We start from the raw sequence: 19,917 nt of genomic DNA on the forward strand, positions 1-19,917 counted from the left end.
TGATCCTGGCACATTCCCCAGAACTTCTCCTATGTCATCTAGATCTGACGGCCCAAGTCATGAAAGCCCACGGGTGGCTGATCGACTGGAAGAAATCCTCCCTGGTTCCTGCTCGGAGCATGGTACACCTGGGAGCGTTATTGGACACTCGCAACCAACGGTTGTTCTTGTCTCAGGAGAAAGTCCTGAAGCTTCAGGACAGGAGTCAATGCTTCCTATCTCGTCCGCAAGTGTCGATACATTCGGCGATGCAAGTGCTAGGTCTCATGGTGTCGGCTTTCGACATTGTGGAGTATGCTCAATTCCATTCTCGCCCTCTGCAGAAGCTAATTCTGACCAAGTGGTACGGCCTGCCTCACCGGATCAGATCTCACATTATCTCCTTGTCTCCGAAGCTCCTCCTGTCACTGAGCTGGTGGCTTCAGGAGTGACGATCGAGCAGGGGCCGTCCCTTCTGGATATCCAACTGGGTCCTGCTGACGACGAATGCCAGTCTGAGAGGTTGGGGCGCGGTGTTGGAACAACACTCACTTCCGGGTCGGTGGACCAAGGAGGAGTCTCTACTCCCGATAAATATTCTGGAGCTGTGCCAGTGTTCAAAGTGTTGACAATGGCCCAGCATCTAATACAGAACAGACCTGTTCAAGTACAATCGGACAACGCCACCACAGTGGCGTACATCAATCACCAAGGTGGCACTCGAAGCCGCATGCCAATGAGGGAAGTATCACAGATTCTTCAGTGGGCAGAACGCCATCTGCCGGCCATATCCGCAGTGTTTATTCTGGGGGTCCTAAACTGGGATGCGGACTTTCTCAGTCGTCGGGACGTACACGCCGGAAAATGGAGCCTCCATCCAGAGGTGTTTCAACTTCTCTTGGACAAGTGGGGCCTTCCAGATGTGGACCTGCTGGCGTCTCGACACAATCACAAGGTTCCGGTCTTCAGAGCAAGGACAAGGGATCCTCACACAGCATTCGTGGATGCTCTGTCAATCCCATGGAACTTTCGGCTGCCGTATGTGTTCCCTCCGGTGTCACTCCTGCCCAGAGTAATACGGATGTTCAAGCAAGAAGGAGGAAACCTACTTCTGATCGCTCCAGCGTGGCCCAGACGGCACTGGTTCTCTGATCTACAGGGCCTCTCGCTAGATCGTCACCTTCTACTTCCACAACGACCAGACCTCCTCGTTCAGGGCCCTTGTGTTTACCAGGACTTGGTCCGTCTGGCATTGGCGGCATGGCTCTTGAAGCTTCCGTTCTGAGGGCCAAGGGTTTTTCTGAGGCGGTCGTTCAAACTATGTTGAAGGCCCGTAAGCCGGCTTCTGCTCTGATTTACCATAGGGTCTGTAATGCTTACTTTACTTGGTGTGCGTCTCTCACAATCATGACGTTTTCAAGTTTAGCACGGCCAATCTGTTGGCCTTCCTACAACAGGGCCTGGACTTAGGCCTTCATCTGGCCTCCCTCAAGGTTCACATTTCTGCCTTGTTGGTTTGGTTTCAGAGAGAGATTGCTGCCCTACCTGATGTTCATACATTCACTCAGGGAGTGTTGCGGATTCAGCCTCCTTACGTGCCACCTGTGGCCCCTTGGGATCTGTCGGTGGTTTTGGAGGCCTTGCAAGAGTCTCCATTTGAACCTCTTGCCTCTGCTGACCTTAAGTGGCTTTCCCTTAAGGTGCTATTTTTGCTGGCTATTGCTTCAGCTAGAAGGGTGCCTTATCCTGCAAGTCTCCTCCCCCCCATTTGATTTTTCATCGTGACCGGGCGGTCCTTAGAACGTGACCGGGTTATTTACCCAAGGTGGTGTCTTCCTTCCACCTTAACCAGGAGATTGTGTTTCCGGCCTTTAATTCTCCTGAGTTCGCTCTTTGGAAGACGTCTTTGGATGTGGTGTGGGCGCTCTATCTATGTGAAGAGGACATCCTCCATTAGGAAATCTGATTCTCTGTTTGTACTGTTTGGTTTTCACAAACGTGGCTGGCCTGCTTCCAAGCAGACCCTGGCCAGATGGATTAGAATGGTGATTGCACATGCTTATGTACAGGCTGGTCATCCAGCTCCTGCTACAATCAAAGCCCATTCTACTCGGTCGGTTGGACTTTCTTGGGCGGCCCACCGTGGTGCGACCCTTGAACAATTGTGCAAGGCGGCTACGTGGTCCTCAGGGAACACGTTTTTAAGGTTCTATGCCTTTGATACTTCCGCCTCCCAGGATGCTTCCTTTGGACGCCGGGTTCTTGTGCCCGCTATAGTGTGTTCCCTCCCATAAGGAACTGCTTTAGGACATCCCTGTTGTTAATCCTTGTGGAGCCCAGTGTACACCACAGCAGAAAACGAGATTTATGTTAAGAACTTACCGTTGATAAATCTTTCTGCGATGTACACTGGGTTTCACAAGGCACCCACCCTGACGCACTTAGCGGCTATGCCACACCAACCCAAAGAAGCTAACACCCTCTCCTGTGGTGAGTGTGTGGTGTAATTGGCTACGAGCGATTGTCGTCTCTAGTACCTGCTACTGCATTGGGCTGGTTAACGAAACTGAGCTCCTGTGCACGGAGGCGGGGTTATAGAGGAGGCGGCGCTGTGCATCTTGGGAACAGTCAAAGCTTTGAGCCTGTTGGTGCCTCGGATCAAGATCCTACTCTACACCCCGATGTTAATCCTTGTGGAGCCCAGTGTACCTCGCAGAAGGAGATTTAACAACGGTAAGTTCTTACCATAAATCTCGTTTTGTTTGTTTGTTTGTTTGTTTATTTATTTATTTATTTATTTATTTATTTATTGCATCGCCGAATGTATCGACACTTGCGGACGAGATAGGAAGCATTGACTCCTGTCCTGAAGCTTCAGGACTTTCTCCTGAGACAAGAACAACCGTTGGTTGTGACTGTCCAATAACGCTCCCAGGTGTACCATGCTCCGAGCAGTAACCAGGAGATTTAACAACGGTAAGTTCTTACCATAAATCTCGTTTAGTTTGTTTGTTTGTTTGTTTGTTTATTTATGTATTTATTTAGAAAATGACTTTTTTCCAACCCTGAAAAAACATTAGCCTGTTAAGTAGTTGGAACATGTTGCTGTATTTCCTCCTTCACATCTCTGTTAGAATATAAGTGTTTTTCATTTTTGCTTCTTTGGAGGCACTGAATTTTCTTTTGTATGGTCTTATTGGATTCTTAAAAGCATTTGCAATGCTGTGTTTTGTTTTACCAACTGAAAGCCAACCAGCCGTCCACACTCTTGCTTTATCTTTTAGCTCTTTACCCTTAAAACACACAAACTTTTAATGGTTATTAACACTATGTAAAGGAGGCTTTTTATGTATGGACACATATCTCCTGTTACGATTTTGTGAATGTTTCCTCTTCTAGCATCTCTCTAGTTTTTCTGTTGTCCCTCTCTCCCCTACTTGCCTGGCTTACCCCATGTATGCTCATTTGCATATAGCTAAATTAATGATTATGTTAATGCTGCTTTTATTTCTCACTTGTATTAAAAAACAAACAAAAAAAAAACCTGGTGTGCAAAAATTACTTTCACACGTGCTCCAAATGTTGTGCGGGCTAAATGCATATCTGACAAACCTAAAGTCTACTGAAACGCTGGGTGACGACCTGTGAAACCAGCCGACGGCACATGCGACGGAATGATAAATTGTACCACCGCACTATATATTGTTACCCCGCTGCATGCAACTGCATGGGGTCATTAGCCACATCTTCAGATTGGCCTGTACATACGAGCAGATCTGAAGATGTGACAGATTACTGTGGGAGCATGCAATAGTGCATTCTCATTTCAACGATTTCTCGTTCCATTCTGTTGAAAATGTGGCAATCCATTAAAGAAATTGTCTGTGTATCCAGGTTGATTTTTTGTACCATTGATTTTTTGTGATTACCGTAATTGTCCGGTTACACCTTAACATGCCTGTAAATCCAGCAATCCAGTCTTCCGGTAAGCCTAACAGTTCATGTTTTCCAGGTCTCCTCAAGAATCTGGTAATTTCATTTAAATACAACTAGGGGAAACAGGTTCTTAAACATGCTAAAAGATCATTACTTGTCCCAGGTAATTGAGGAACCAACTAGGCAAGGGGCTATACTGGACCTAGTACTAACTAATAATGAGGAAATAATAACAAATACTAAAGTAGGGGAGACCCCTAGGAAATAGTGATCACAATATGATTACATTCGATATCATCTTCCAAAAACAAGAATATAAGGGTTTAACTAAGACTTCAACTTTAGGAAAGCTAATTTCATATTGCTGAAACAAGCAATGAAGGACATCAATTGGGAAATTGTATTTCATGGTAAGAATACTGCTGAAATGTGGGGTGTTTTTACAACTGCGCTCAATGAGTACGCTAATTTATATATTCCCAAAGTCAACAAAAACAGAAGTAGGAAATTCAAACCGATGTGGCTTAATAAGAGGGTCAAGGAACAAATGGATAAATAAAGGCATGCTTTCAAAGCATTTAAGTCTGACGGAACGGTGGAATCATTCCAGTTCTACAAGGAATGTAACATAAAATGCAAAAAAAGCAATCAGAGCAGCTAAAATAGAAAACGAAAAACAAATCGCAAAGGAGAGCAAAACAAACCCCAAAAAGTTCTTTTAAACGGTAAAAGGTTAAAAGGGAGAATATTGGGCCTTTTAAAGGGTGAGTTAGATGTCTTGATTAACGATAAGGGAAAAGCAGATCTATTTAATTATTTTCATCATTATTCACGAAATAGGACAGGTTGACGAGATTAGAACATAACATGAACTATAATAACGGCCCGTTGCTTGGTACTTGGTTAAACGAGAGAGTAGTCCGGGAGAGACTAAATAAAAATAAGATAAATAAATCTCCTGGGCCGGATGGACTCCACCCCAGGGTTCTTGTGGAACTCAACGTAGAGATATCTAAACCTCTATCTGATTTTCAGCGAGTCAATTAGATCAGGAATGATACCAGAGGACTGGCGTATAGCAGAGATAGTCCCAATATTTAAAAAGGGTAGTAAAACGCTCCCCGGGAACTATAGACCGGTAAGTTTGACATCTATAGTGGGGAAAATACTAGAAGGTATATTAAGGGATAGCATACTAGAGTACTTAGATACCTCCAAGGTTATTACTAGGAATCTGCATGGATTTGTGAAGCACAGGTCATGTCAAACTAACTTAATAAGCTTCTACGAGAAAGTGAGCGATAATATTGATCAGGGTCAAGCAGTGGATGTGATATTTTTGGACTTCGCTAAGGCCTTTGACAAAGTTCCACACAGGAGACTAATTATCAAACTAAGAGAGATTGGGGTAGAAAACACTATTTGTACTTGGGTGAGTAATTGGCTGTTTAATAGGGAACAGCGAGGTGGGGATTAATGGGATGTACTCTGAATGGGCTTCAGTACTCAGTGGAATACCGCAGGGTTCAGTACTCGGGCCATTGCTGTTTGATGAATATGTTAATGACCTAGGTGAGGGACTGGAAAGCACAGTGTCAATTTTCGCAGATGATACTAAACTATGTAGAGTAATTAATTCAGATAAGGATGTTGAGTCTCTACAGAATGACTTATCTAGACTGGAGTTCTGGGCGGATAGATGGAGAATGAGGTTCAATATAAACAAATGTAAAGTTATGCACTTTAGGACTAAGAACAATCAGGCAGCCTATAAACTAAATGGGGAAAATGTAGGGATGACGGTAGCTGAAAAAGATTTGTGGGTGCTCATCAATAATAAACTTGGTAGCAGTACGCAATGTCAAAATGCAGCAACATAGGCTAATAAGAGGCACTGGATTATGAGGAAAGACTTAAAAGGTTAGATATGTTCACACTGGAAAAGAGGCGACTAAGAGGGGACATTATTAATATTTATAAATACATTAAGGGACAATACAAGGATTTATCAAATGATTTGTTTACCAAAAAAACTAGACTCGAGGACACCCCCTGAGGTTAGAAGAAAAAAAATTGCATACTCAATGGAGAAAAGGGTTCTTCACAGTAAGAGCAGTAAGGATTTGGAATTCTCTGCCAGAGAAGGTAGTAATGGTGGACTCGATCAATAAGTTTAAAAATGGATTAGATAAATTCTTAGCGGGAAAAAAATATCCAGGGACAAAACCTTTAATTAAGAAAATTTTATTTCTCTAACGTCCTAGTGGATGCTGGGGACTCCGAAAGGACCATGGGGAATAGCGGCTCCGCAGGAGACTGGGCACAAAAGTAAAAAGCTTTAGGACTACCTGGTGTGCACTGGCTCCTCCCCCTATGACCCTCCTCCAAGCCTCAGTTAGATTTTTGTGCCCGAACGAGACGGGTGCAGGCTAAGGGGCTCTCCTGAGCTGCTTAGTGTAAAAGTTTAAAGTAGGTTTTTTATTTTCAGTGAGACCTGCTGGCAACAGGCTCACTGCACCGAGGGACTAAGGGGAGAAGAAGCGAACTCACCTGCGTGCAGAGTGGATTGGGCTTCTTAGGCTACTGGACATTAGCTCCAGAGGGACGATCACAGGCCCAGCCATGGATGGGTCCCGGAGCCGCGCCGCCGGCCCCCTTACAGAGCCAGAAGAGTGAAGAGGTCCGGAAAATCGGCGGCAGAAGACGTCCTGTCTTCAATAAGGTAGCGCACAGCACCGCAGCTGTGCGCCATTGCTCTCAGCACACTTCACACTCCGGTCACTGAGGGTGCAGGGCGCTGGGGGGGGCGCCCTGAGACGCAATAAAAAACCTTTGTTTGGCAAAAAAATACATCACATATAGCTCCTGGGCTATATGGATGCATTTAACCCCTGCCAATTTTTCCATTAAAAAGCGGGAGAAAGGCTCCGCCCCCTTCTCGGCGGCCTATCTCCTCAGCACACTGGCGCCATTTTTTCCTCACAGCTCCGTTGGAGGAAGGCTCCCTGACTCTCCCCTGCAGTCCTGCACTACAGAAACAGGGTAAAACAAGAGAGGGGGGGGGGCACTAAATTGGCATATTAATATATACAGCAGCTATATTAGGGAAAAACACTTATATAAGGTTATCCCTGTGTGTATATATATATATATATATATAATATAGCGCTCTGGTGTGTGCTGGCAAACTCTCCCTCTGTCTCCCCAAAGGGCTAGTGGGGTCCTGTCCTCTATCAGAGCATTCCCTGTGTGTGTGCTGTGTGTCGGTACGCTGTGTCGACATGTATGAGGAGGAAAATGATGTGGAGGCGGAGCAATTGCCTGTGTTAGTGATGTAGCCCCCTAGGGAGTCGACACCTGACTGGATGGTCTTATGGAAAGAATTACGTGATAGTGTCGGCACTTTACAAAAGACTGTTGACGACATGAGACAGCCGGCAAATCAGTTAATACCTGTACAGGCGTCTCAAACACCGTCAGGGGCTATAAAACGCCCGTTACCTCAGGTCGATACAGACACTGACACGGACACTGACTCCAGTGTCGACGGTGAGGACGTCTGCTGTTCCTAGGAATGATTCTGGACACAGTACAGAAAAAGGTGTTTCTCCCGGAAGAGAAATCCAGTGAGTTATCCGACCTAGTCAGGAACCTCCTAAGACCAGGCCAAGTGTCAGTACATCAATGCACAAGGGTCCTGGGAAAGATGGTGGCTTCTTACGAAGCGATTCCATTCGGCAGATTCCACGCAAGAACTTTTCAGTGGGATCTGCTGGACAAATGGTCCGGATCGCATCTTCAAATGCATCAGCGGATAACCCTGTCTCCAAGGACAAGGGTGTCTCTCCTGTGGTGGTTACAGAGTGCTCATCTCCTAGAGGGCCGCAGATTCTGCATTCAGGATTGGGTCCTGGTGACCACGGATGCCAGCCTGAGAGGCTGGGGAGCAGTCACACAGGGAAGAAATTTCCAGGGCTTGTGGTCAAGCATGGAAACGTCACTTCACATAAATATCCTGGAACTAAGGGCCATTTACAATGCCCTAAGTCAGGCAAGACCTCTGCTTCAGGGTCAGCCGGTGTTGATCCAGTCGGACAACATCACGGCAGTCGCCCACGTAAACAGACAGGGCGGCACAAGAAGCAGGAGGGCAATGACGGAAGTGGCAAGGATTCTTCGCTGGGCGGAAAATCATGTGATAGCACTGTCAGCAGTGTTCATTCCGGGAGTGGACAACTGGGAAGCAGACTTCCTCAGCAGACACGATCTTCACCCGGGGGAGTGGGGACTTCACCCAGAAGTCTTCCACATGATTGTGAACCGTTGGGAAAAACCAAAGGTGGACATGATGGCGTCCCGCCTCAACAAAAAACTGGACAGGTATTGCGCCAGGTCAAGGGACCCTCAGGCAATAGCTGTGGACGCTCTGGTAACACCGTGGGTGTACCAGTCAGTGTATGTGTTCCCTCCTCTTCCTCTCATACCAAAAGTACTGAGAATCATAAGAAGGAGAGGAGTAAAGACTATACTCGTGGCTCCGGATTGGCCAAGAAGGACTTGGTACCCGGAAATTCAAGAGATGCTCACGGAAGACCCGTGGCCTCTACTTCTAAGAAAGGACCTGCTCCAGCAGGGACCATGTCTGTTCCAAGACTTACCGCGGCTGCGTTTGACGGCATGGCGGTTGAACGTCGGATCCTGAAGGAAAAAGGCATTCCGGATGAAGTCATCCCTACCCTGATCAAAGCCAGGAAGGATGTGACCGTACAACATTATCACCGTATTTGGCGTAAATATGTTGCGTGGTGCGAGGCCAGGAAGGCCCCTACAGAGGAATTTCAACTGGGTCGATTCCTGCATTTCCTGCAAACAGGACTGTCTATGGGCCTCAAATTAGGGTCCATTAAGGTTCAAATTTCGGCCCTGTCAATATTCTTCCAAAAAGAACTAGCTTCTGTTCCTGAAGTTCAGACGTTTGTCAAGGGAGTACTGCATATACAGCCTCCTTTTGTGCCTCCAGTGGCACCTTGGGATCTCAATGTAGTTTTGGGATTCCTAAAATCACATTGGTTTGAACCACTCACCACTGTGGACTTAAAATATCTCACATGGAAAGTGGTAATGCTGTTAGCCCTGGCTTCAGCCAGGCGTGTTTCAGAATTGGCGGCTTTATCCTATAAAAGCCCTTACCTAATTTTTCATACGGACAGGGCAGAATTGAGGACTCGTCCTCAATTTCTCCCTAAGGTGGTTTCAGCTTTTCACTTAAACCAGCCTATTGTGGTGCCTGCGGCTACTAGGGACTTGGAGGATTCCAAGTTGCTGGACGTAGTCAGGGCCCTGAAAATATGTTTCCAGGACGGCTGGAGTCAGAAAATCTGACTCGCTGTTTATCCTGTATGCACCCAACAAGCTGGGTGCTCCTGCTTCTAAGCAGACGATTGCTCGTTGGATTTGTAGTACAATTCAGCTTGCACATTCTGTGGCAGGCCTGCCACAGCCAAAATCTTTAAAAGCCCATTCCACACGGAAAGTGGGCTCATCTTGGGCGGCTGCCCGAGGGGTCTCGGCTTTACAACTTTGCCGAGCAGCTACTTGGTCAGGGGCAAACACGTTTGCTAAATTCTACAAATTTGATACCCTGGCTGAGGAGGACCTGGAGTTCTCTCATTCGGTGCTGCAGAGTCATCCGCACTCTCCCGCCCGTTTGGGAGCTTTGGTATAATCCCCATGGTCCTTTCGGAGTCCCCAGCATCCACTAGGACGTTAGAGAAAATAAGAATTTACTTACCGATAATTCTATTTCTCATAGTCCGTAGTGGATGCTGGGCGCCCATCCCAAGTGCGGATTGTCTGCATTACTTGTACATAGTTATTGTTACAAAAATCGGGTTATTGTTGTTGTGAGCCATCTTTTCAGAGGCTCCTTCTGTTATCATGCTGTCAACTGGGTTCAGATCACAAGTTGTACGGTGTGATTGGTGTGGCTGGTATGAGTCTTACCCGGGATTCAAAATCCTTCCTTATTGTGTACGCTCGTCCGGGCACAGTATCCTAACTGAGGCTTGGAGGAGGGTCATAGGGGGAGGAGCCAGTGCACACCAGGTAGTCCTAAAGCTTTTTACTTTTGTGCCCAGTCTCCTGCGGAGCCGCTATTCCCCATGGTCCTTTCGGAGTCCCCAGCATCCACTACGGACTATGAGAAATAGAATTATCGGTAAGTAAATTCTTATTTTTATTTTTTTATTAATATACAGTAGGTTGAACTCGATGAACAATTGTCGTTTTTTTTTTTTTTTCCCCAACCTCAACAACTATGTAACATCAGTACATTAATAGTTTACTCACCAGTTATCCATCTAGATTAGGGGTGGACAATAAATAGCTCTCCAGCTTCTGTTGATCTGCATATCCCAGCATGCTCTGTCTTTAGTATGCCCAAATAGTAAAATTGTGGAAGGGCATGCTGCAATCTGTAGTTCCACAGCAGCTGGAGGGATGCTTATTGCCCACCCCTGATCTTGATGTACTGTTAGAATTCCATGAGGACTGGATTGGAGAAACTTTGGTCTAAATTCATGAAGCTCATATAGCTATTTGCATACAAAGTACAGCATATGAAAAATCCATTTGGACCCTAAATCAGGTTGTTGAAAGAAGTTATGCATGTAAATAATAAATAGTACTTTTATTCTTACTTGTCATCAGGATGATAAGAAAAAGAAGGATAAAAGTCAGCATGAGGGCGACCTGGATAAAGACCGTATTCTCCATTCACCTCTTGGTGCAGATATACCAGCAGTATCTGTTCCAGACTCTTCCTTAGCAAAGCCAGAAGGTAAGGAGAATCTATTTTTATTATCCGCATATTTAGTGATTTGTTTAAAGTACATCCTGAGACACTTAAATTCTATGTAATTGTACCCACTCTGATTCACCTGAATCTATAGGCATCATAGTCACATTGAGTATTTCCAGGTATTAACCTATTAAGCTTAACCACCAGGACAAACCCTGCATGTGTTTCCTGTTCTGGTGACCCGCTGTGAAGGCATGGCTAATGATTACGCTCACCTTTGGTAACCCTACCTGCAGACTAAGTGGAGCAGGATCTTGCCCATCGCTAGACTCCAGCGTTCACTAGGTCCTCTAGTGAACCTACTGAAAAGTCTGAATCCCTTTCAAAGGTGGATGTCACAGTATCTCGTCAAAATCACAACTTTTCCGATTCTCAGTGCTGCAAAAACTGCATACACAGCCTGGCTGCGGAGTGACGTCACTGAGCGATATGGTCGTCGTATCACTTGGTGTGTGCACACTGCCACCGACCGCCCCAGCAGGGAAGGGAACACACTAGACGACGTCACTCATAGAGCACATCGCCTAGTGTGTACCCACCTTTAGAAATGCAAAGCCATTTTAAAGTCCAAATGTATTGCTTCTGAGGCCTTTCTCAGACCCACTTTAGCATTGACTTGGGTTGTAATAATTGGCTGTAGGATTTCAGCCTCTGCAGTCTCTCAACGACTTGGACTGGCTTAAGCTTTTCAGTGGTATATTAACTGAAGATCACTTTTCAAAGTGGACTATTCTCGGTGGCTTTGAGGTCTGGATTTAAAACTGCAGTAGTAATACACGCAAAACAAGATTGATTTTGAATGTAATACTAATGTCCTTTTAAAGCCTTTGAACCAATTTTAAGTAAATTTCTCTGGCTGGGTCCACAGGATTATCCACAGGATAACATTGGGATATTGTCAAGCGACAGCGAAAATGGCACCAACACGGTCACGAGCTTTCTGGCCTCCCAGGATGCATTGGGGCCTCCACTATATAGTCCCGCCCACTGACTCAGTCAGATCAGTTTTTTTGCTTGGTGCGGCAGGAAGCCGCATGGTCACAGGGCTGCTGTGAGAGCAGCCTCAGGTTTTCATTACTTTATTTTTATAGACTTACTATAATGTTTTTTAGAGCGACTTCTCTTAACAGCGTCTTAAACACATATTAGAAAGAGTCGCTCCAACAACTCCCCACCGGGTCGCAACAACGCTTACCTGCGGGTATCAGTGCTGTCTCGACGGGCGTCTGTGTTGGATGTTCTAGCAGGTCCAGCAGACGTAACCAGGCTGTGGCCGGAGCATGGGGAGACGGTGAGTCTATGGACTTCCTCTTACTAGAGGGGTCAGGACACAGCTACACTGATTTGGTGGAGACTACAAACAGTGTGTTGATGCGCCGAACATCTCGAGTGTGACAGCGCTCCGCTCCGGGGATCATAGGCGCCAGGACTAGGTAGAGGCCGCGATCCTGGGAGTTTAAGTCAACAGGGAGATTCAGACGCTCTCCTGGCCGTCCCTCCTCCGAGTTCATGGCCAGTTCCCGCGTGTCTCTCATTTCATGAACTGAATGACCTCACTTCCGGCTCAGCCGCTACCACGAGGGTACTCGGTCGCAGCTTAGACGCTGCGGTTGTGTACACTGTAGATAAAACCCGCCAGACCAAGCCGCAGGCCTTAGCGTCTGCATACACGTGGAAGTCGCTCAGCGTCCGTGTCCGTTGGTGAGCGTCCGTGTCTGTTATCAGTTACCAAGAGCGGCAGTGTACACCAGTAGCGTCTGAATCCACTCAGCGTCTTACGAGCGTATTTGCTTGGATATGGAAGTGTGGTGGTGAGTCTCCCTGTATCCCGCTCTCTGGAGGCAGGGTATACAGTACTAAAAATTCCTTCTACTTTTTAGTATGCATTGTTAATTTTTAGTACATATTGCATATGAGACCTGTATATTACTGTGTTTTCTGCATGTTATGTTGAAAAAGAACCAGTTTAAAACAGAAGTACAATTTTCCTACTTATGTATAAGTTGTTATGGAGGTTGTATTCTCATATGGCAATGTCTAATGCATTAACATGTGACTGACTGCTAGTATGTGTGCTGGCTTTTCTGTGTAATGTCAGTCCTGTTCTGACCCTCAAATCAGGTGCACTGTGGTCAGATTGATTTCACCTCTATATACTGATTATAGGGTGTGGTTCAGTCACAAATTGTGTAGTCAATAACAGGTTAATACCATGTCTGTGAGCGGCAAAAGTGATGAGGAGAATTTATCAAGCACTCCTACAGCCCTAACATGCTTATCTTGTAAGTCAGGGGTAATTGATATGAATCAATTGGTCACTTATGAGGGGTTGTGTGCAAACTGTTTCGCTTTTCAGCGAAGTAAAAAACAGGAGTTGGTTCAACCACCAACAGAGCCACCATGGAAAATGTTCGCGAAGACTCTATCTTCTATAGCGACAAGTTAACTACAGTAGCACCACCTCAGTTGTTAGGTTACACTATGAACCCATACATGCAGCTCCCTTCCTATGGTTTGGTTCCAGTAGCCTCTACAAGCAACCAAGGGGCAGGTAAGACTAAGACAGATACGTCTGTGTGGCAGACTACACAAGATGATACATCGGATGATGATGATGAGACAATAGATTCAACTCCGTATGATGATCAGTCGCAGAGTTTTAGTTCAGATGATGTAGCTGAACTTATTAATGCTGTGAAGGCTGTTCTTTCGTTGGAAGAGCCAGCCAAGACAGTGTTAAAATCTAAAGCACCTGTATTTAAACGAACAAAATCAGTGAAAGCAGAATTCCCAGCGTCAGATGAGTTGACGGAAATGATGGATGAGTCTTGGGCAGCGCCTAGTAAAAAGTATAAGATTCCTAAGAGATGGGATTCTTATTATCCATTTCCTGCTGTGGATTGTTCGAAGAGAGAAGTTCCTCCAAAAGTAGATGCACATGTTCTGCAACTCGTGCATTAATCTGCTTTACCACTGTCATCTACCTCATTGAATGATGTTACAGACAGAAGGGTAGAGAGCCTATTGAAAAATATTTTTTCTCTTGTAGGAGCAGTGGTAAGACCTGCTATGGCTTCGGCCTGGGTAGCAAAGGCAATGGGCGAATAGATAGAGAAACTAGAGAATGACATCCCCTCTCCTACTAGGGAGCAAGAGGATCGTTTTTGCCGTTTAAGACAATCTGCCCAGTATTTAGAAGAAGCAGCAATTGACGTAGGTACAGTTGCTTCTAAAGCTTCAGCCTTGACAGTAGTCGCTCGCAGAGCAATTTGGCTACGTACCTGGAAGGCAGATGCGGAATCCAAGAAAGAATTGGAAGCATTGCCTTTTGTGGGTAATATATTATTTGGAAAACCTTTATCGGATATCCTAGAATCAGAGGCTGAATCGAAAAAGGTCAGATTTCCGGCTGCTTATAACCCTAAGTCGAAGGGTTTAAAATTTCGCTAATTTCGCTGGCAAAGCAAAAGCTAAAGAGGAGCCTAAACAACCCCAGTTTAAATCCAGGGGTAGGAAGCAGTGGGCTAGCAAGAAGCCAGCTTCCAAACCTGAACAGAAACCCTCAGCCTGTAGAGACGGGCCTCAACAACAGATGCCTGGGTGCAGAAGGTAGTATCTCAGGGGTATGGGTTCCCATTCAGGAGGCAGCCTCCTCAAAGATTTTTTTGCACCAGCCCGTCTCGTATAGAGTCGAAGGCCAATGCCCTGCAAGAAGCAGTCTAAAAATTACTGCAGTCAGGTGTGATTGTCCCAATACCTCCATCACAAAAGGGACAGGGGTTTTACTCCAATCTATTTCTAATCCAGAAACCAAATGGGTCATATCGACCAATTCTAAATCTAAAAATGTTGAACAACTACATATGGATCCCGAAGTTCCACATGGAGACGTTACGCTCCATAAGGCTATGGAACCGGGAGATTACATGGTATCTCTGGATGTACGGGATGCTTACCTACATGTGCCTATAGCACTATCACATCAGTGTTACCTAAGGTTTGCCATCCTCCAGGAACATTTCCAGTTCCAAGCTCTGCCCTTCGGACTAGCTACAGCAGCCAGGGTGTTTACCAAGATCATGGTGGTGATGGCAGCTTGTCTGCGCAAACAAGGGATAAGAATATTCCCATACCTAGACGACCTGTTAATCTTAGCACAGTCGCAAGATTTACTGTTGAGCCATCTGAAACAGACAATAGTTTGTTTACAGAGACACGGGTGGCTCATAAATTGGGAAAAGTCGTCCCTGAATCCGTCACAGCGGATGGTTCATTTGGGAGCCATATTGGATTCAGACCTACAGAAAGTTCTCTTACCAGAGAAAAAGGTAGTCAAGGTGCAGGTCATGGCTCAGGAAGCGTTGCAAGCCCAGACAATGTCAGTCCATGCAGTAATGCGACTGTTGGGTCTGATGGTATCAACCTTCGACATGGTGGAATATGCGCAATTCCACTCCAGACCGTTGCAGCATCTCATTTTGACCAAATGGAACGGAAATCATCAAACGATAAAGAAACAGATGATAAAGATTCCAATAAATGTAAAAAGGTCTCTAGCGTGGTGGCTACAGACAGACCATTTAAACAAGGGAAGACCCTTTTGGATAAAAGAGTGGCAAGTCCTGACGACAGATACCAGCCTGCAAGGCTCTGGGGCGGTACTCGGAAGCCTATGGTTCCAGGGAAAATGGACCGCAAGGGAAAGTCGCCTGCCGATAAATCTGTTAGAAATAAGAGCCATTTAGTTGGCTCTGGTTCAGGCAAAGGACAATCTACAAGGAAGACCAGTCCAGATCCGCTCAGACAATGCGACGGCAGTAGCATACCTCAATCATCAAGGAGGAACTCACAGCAAGAGTCTGATGGAGGAAGTAACCCCCATTCTAAAATGGGCAGAACTCCATCTCCCGGCATTGTCAGCAGTATTTGTCCCGGGTGTACTAAATTGGGAAGCAGATTTTCTCAGTCGGCACACCATTCAGGAAACCGAATGGGCACTACACCCAGAAGTGTTTCAGACACTGGTGAACAGATGGGGTCTACCGGAGATGGACCTTATGGCGTCTCGTCTAAACAACAAAGTTCCGAGGTACGGATCAAGAACAAGGGACCCAGGAGCGGTCCTGGTAGACGCACTGTCAGTAGAATGGAGGTTTCATCTGGCGTATCTGTTCCCTCCAATATCTCTGTTACCCAGAGTAGTGAGATAAAACAGGCAAAAGGAGCAATCATTCTAATAGCTCCAGCTTGGCCAAGAAGGCATTGGTACACAGATCTGTTGAGAATGTCCGTGGAAGCACCGATACTGCTCCCTCAACGTCCAGATCTGTTAATGCAGGGTCCTTGTTGTCACAGTCATCTGGATCGCCTATCTTTGACGGCGTGGCTGTTGAAACCTCTGTCCTAGAGGCTAAAGGATTTTCGAAACAAGTAATCGAAACTATGCTTAGAGCAAGAAAGCCTTCTTCGGCCCGTGTGTATCATAGAATATGGCAAGCCTATATTCACTGGTGTACTGGAAAAAATTACAATCCGAGATCTTTTAAAGTAGCTAGGATTTTGGATTTCCTTCAGGCAGGATTGGATAAAGGGTTGAAAGCTGCTTCCTTGAGGGTGCAAGTCTCAGCGTTGACTGTATGGTTTCAGCAGAAGATTGCTGACCTACAGGATGTACATACATTTTTTCAAGGAGTAGTACATATTCAACCTCCATTTGTTCCTCCTGCAGCTCCCTTGGATTTGAATTTAGTTCTTAAATTTCTCCAGGGTCCTCTGTTTGAACCACTTGAGAGAGCAGATCTTAAGTGGTTAACGGTTAAAGTTCTTTTTTTACTGGCAATGGCGTCAGCCAGAAGAGTGTCAGATTTAGGAGCATTATCATGTAAGTCTCCTTTCCTAAGTTTTTTTTCCAGACAGAGCAGTTCTCAGAACGAGATCTAGCTATCTTCCAAAGGTGGTATCAAAGTTTCACCTGAATGAAGAGATTGTAGTCCCAGCTTTTCAGGTATCGGGACTATCTGCGGGAGAAGCGTCGCTGGACGTGGTCCGGGCTTTGAAAATCTACATAAGATCGTACTAGTGCCATCAGGAAAACAGATTCTCTCTTCATCCTCTACGGATTCCATAGAAGAGGATGGCCTGCTAGTAAACAGACGCTGGTGAGATGGCTCCGAATGGTAATATCAGAAGCTTATTCTCATGCAGATCTCCCTATTCCGGCTAATGTCTCTGCACACTCTACACGTAAGGTAGGTCCTTCTTGGGCAGCACAACAGGGTGCTTCAGCAGAACAGATATGTAGGGCAGCCACATGGTCTTCCATATACACATTCATCAGACATTATGCCTTGGATACTTTTGCCTCTCATGACGCAGACTTCGGGCGAAAGGTCCTCCTGTGCAATCAGGAGCGTCCCCACCACTAAAATGGCTTTGGGAATCCCAATGTTATCCTGTGGATAATCCTGTGGACCCAGCCAGAGAAATATACGTTATGGTAAGAACTTACCGTTGATAACGTGATTTCTCTTATGTCCACAGGGATCCCACCCTGACGCATCTGATTTGAGGATCTAGACAATCACTAAAACCTCTTCCTTCTTGTATGGAAGGGTGTGCATGTGTGTTCTTATCGCCTGTACAGGTCTCTACCTAATGTTCCTGCCTAAAATCGCTGTGGAAAGAACTGATCTGACTGAATCAGTGGGCGGGACTATATAGTGGAGGCCCCAATGCATCCTGGGAGGCCAGAAAGCTCGTGACCGTGTTGGTGCCATTTTCGCTGTCGCTCGACAATATCCCAATGTTATCCTGTGGATACCTGTGGACATAAGAGAAATCACGTTATCAACGGTAAGTTCTTACCATAACGTGTATATATACCCCGTAGAGCACTTAAGTATGTACCGTTTGTGTGTAATGTCTCATTCAACCTTGGAGTGAGTTCTTTTCTGCCTGTTCAGCCTCCCTAGTCATAAATTTTGTTTCTTTCAATGATCAGGAAAAGCTAGGAGTTCTGATTCCAGGGGGCTTTCTACTCTGCTCGCTGTTGAGTGCCACATATACCCCTTTCACATCGTACAAATAACTCTGTATCAACCTGGTATATTGCCGGCTCAAGGTGCAGGTGTGAAAGAGGTAAGGTCCGATTTCCCAGAACGCCTTACCTGATATTTCAACCCGGGTTAAAATAAGGGTTTAACATGGGTTATTACCGGGTCAGGTGTGGTGTAAAAGGGTTACCTGGGTTGATGCGACCCGAGACCCATTTATACTGTAGAGGAGGCGGCGCATGGAGGCCCCGGTTGTATGTGATTAACAGTAAGGATGCTATGATTATATGGTCAACTCCAATCACCATTTGGTTCTGTTACAAACTTTTCTTGTCCACAAACCAGGCAGAGCTTCCAATATCCTTATTTCAGGGATGATAGATTTGGATGGAAGGTGTTGCACAGAGCAACTTCAGAGCGTACTTTCCTCTAGTGTTAACTTCAGGATGTCTGCATCATTTAAGGTTCCCCATTAGGATGAGTGGGGCTGGGAGTTTGGCCTGGGGGGCTGATCGTGGAAGTGCCTCAATTCATTGTAGATGTATGGGGACCTTGTGGTTTCTAAGTTAAATGTTCCTATATCATGAACATAAGACTTAATAACTGGTGGGCTAAATCAGTGGTTCCCAAACTGCAAAGTGCCACTTACAGGACCAATTCAAATTAATTATGGTCAATGTAATAGGCAAAACCAGTGCTGGTGGCTGCCAATTAAAACATGTGGGCAAACAGAAGTGAATCCTGTATTCCACCATATACCTGAACCTAAGGATGACATATAAACACAATTTACTTTAATTTTGTATCTTTTTTTTTTTTTTTTTCTTAATTACTCAATAAGAAACTTTTGGTGTAGGGGTGCCGTAAAAAAAATTCTGATACTCTAGGGCGCTGTGATTTTAAAAAAAATTGGGGAACCACTGGGCTAAGTAAAGCAAAGTGCTGTTCTAATGCTGGAGATATTCCCACAAAAATTTAATGGTGGCCTTCCCATTTAACGTTTCCTTATCAGATGGTCGTTAGTCATTCCCAATAGCTGCTTGATTAATGTGATGAGCAGCTGTCTCTTGGTGTTACTAAAATTTGACACACTGTTTATTTTATAACTTGGACCTTGCTTTATGTGATGAATAGGATAATTTCTTTTCCATCTAGGCTGGGGGACACTGGACAATGGGATTGCAGATGGGACTACAGAAGCTGGCACATAAATGGACTGCACTGTAACTTTAAAGCTTCTCCCCTCCACAACTCCCAACAGGCCAGTGAGGTTCAAGTGCACGTTGGAGTTGGTCATGTTTTCAGGGGTTGCACAGCCCCACTGTGTAGTTGATGTTTTTTTTTCTTTTATTTGTAGTTTTTATTTCTTTTTAATATTCTAGTGCTGAGCGACTGGTACAAGACCGGGGTGTCGGTGCATTTCGCTGGCGACCTCCTGGGTTTGGGCGGGACAAGTCTGCCTGTTCTTTTTGTCACCTCGTTTACTCGTGTTTACAGTTTCCTGGTTCTGCCTCCGACGAAGCCCACTTGGGCGTACAGTTCTCTGGTCAGGCAGCCTGAGTGCTCCCTTTCGTGGGGATGTCTATTGAACGTCCCATTTTCCAATGTTCCCCAGCCTAGGTGACAGAGAAAAGGAGACTTTTGGTTGCTTACCGTTGAATCTTTTTCTTTGAATCTGGGTGGGGGATTCTGCGTTCCCTCCCTTATGCTCAGTCGTGCGGTGATTTCTCTCGACCGTCCTTTTCCCTACTGTTCTGTTCCCTACTGTTCTGTTTTATGCTTGTTCTGACCGTTTCACTGGGTAACTGCTTCTCCTTCTGGGCTCTTTTTAACTTACACTGGCCTGTTGGGAGTTGTGGGGGGAGAGCTTAAGTTTAAAAGCCACAATGTAGTCTGTTTTAAGAGCCCCATACACTACTGCAACATGTCCATCTGACATGTCGCAGGTGATCGCTGGCGATCACCCCGGCAGCCTCCCGGGCGGCAGGATCGCCCAAGATACATTGTATGCTGTCCTTTTGCATACGATATATCTTGGCCGATCCCAGCCGTGCCTGCGGGGTCCGACATATCACGAGTGCAGCACGTTCA

At 45.7% G+C, this 19,917-nt stretch overlaps 1 protein-coding gene across 3 annotated transcripts in view; it reads left to right on the top strand.

The window, feature by feature from the left end:
- BRD7 (bromodomain containing 7) overlaps window positions 1–19,917 on the top strand; it is a 159,150-nt gene that overhangs the window by 21,929 nt on the left and 117,304 nt on the right. For all 3 annotated transcript variants that reach the window (XM_063945340.1, XM_063945341.1, XM_063945342.1), the window contains exon 3: window positions 10,624–10,753. In XM_063945340.1, the coding sequence (XP_063801410.1) occupies window positions 10,624–10,753 (130 nt within the window). The remainder of the gene's footprint in view (window positions 1–10,623; window positions 10,754–19,917) is intronic.

This window comes from Pseudophryne corroboree, chromosome 11 (genome assembly GCF_028390025.1).
Source record: "Pseudophryne corroboree isolate aPseCor3 chromosome 11, aPseCor3.hap2, whole genome shotgun sequence".
NCBI lineage: Eukaryota > Metazoa > Chordata > Amphibia > Anura > Myobatrachidae > Pseudophryne > Pseudophryne corroboree.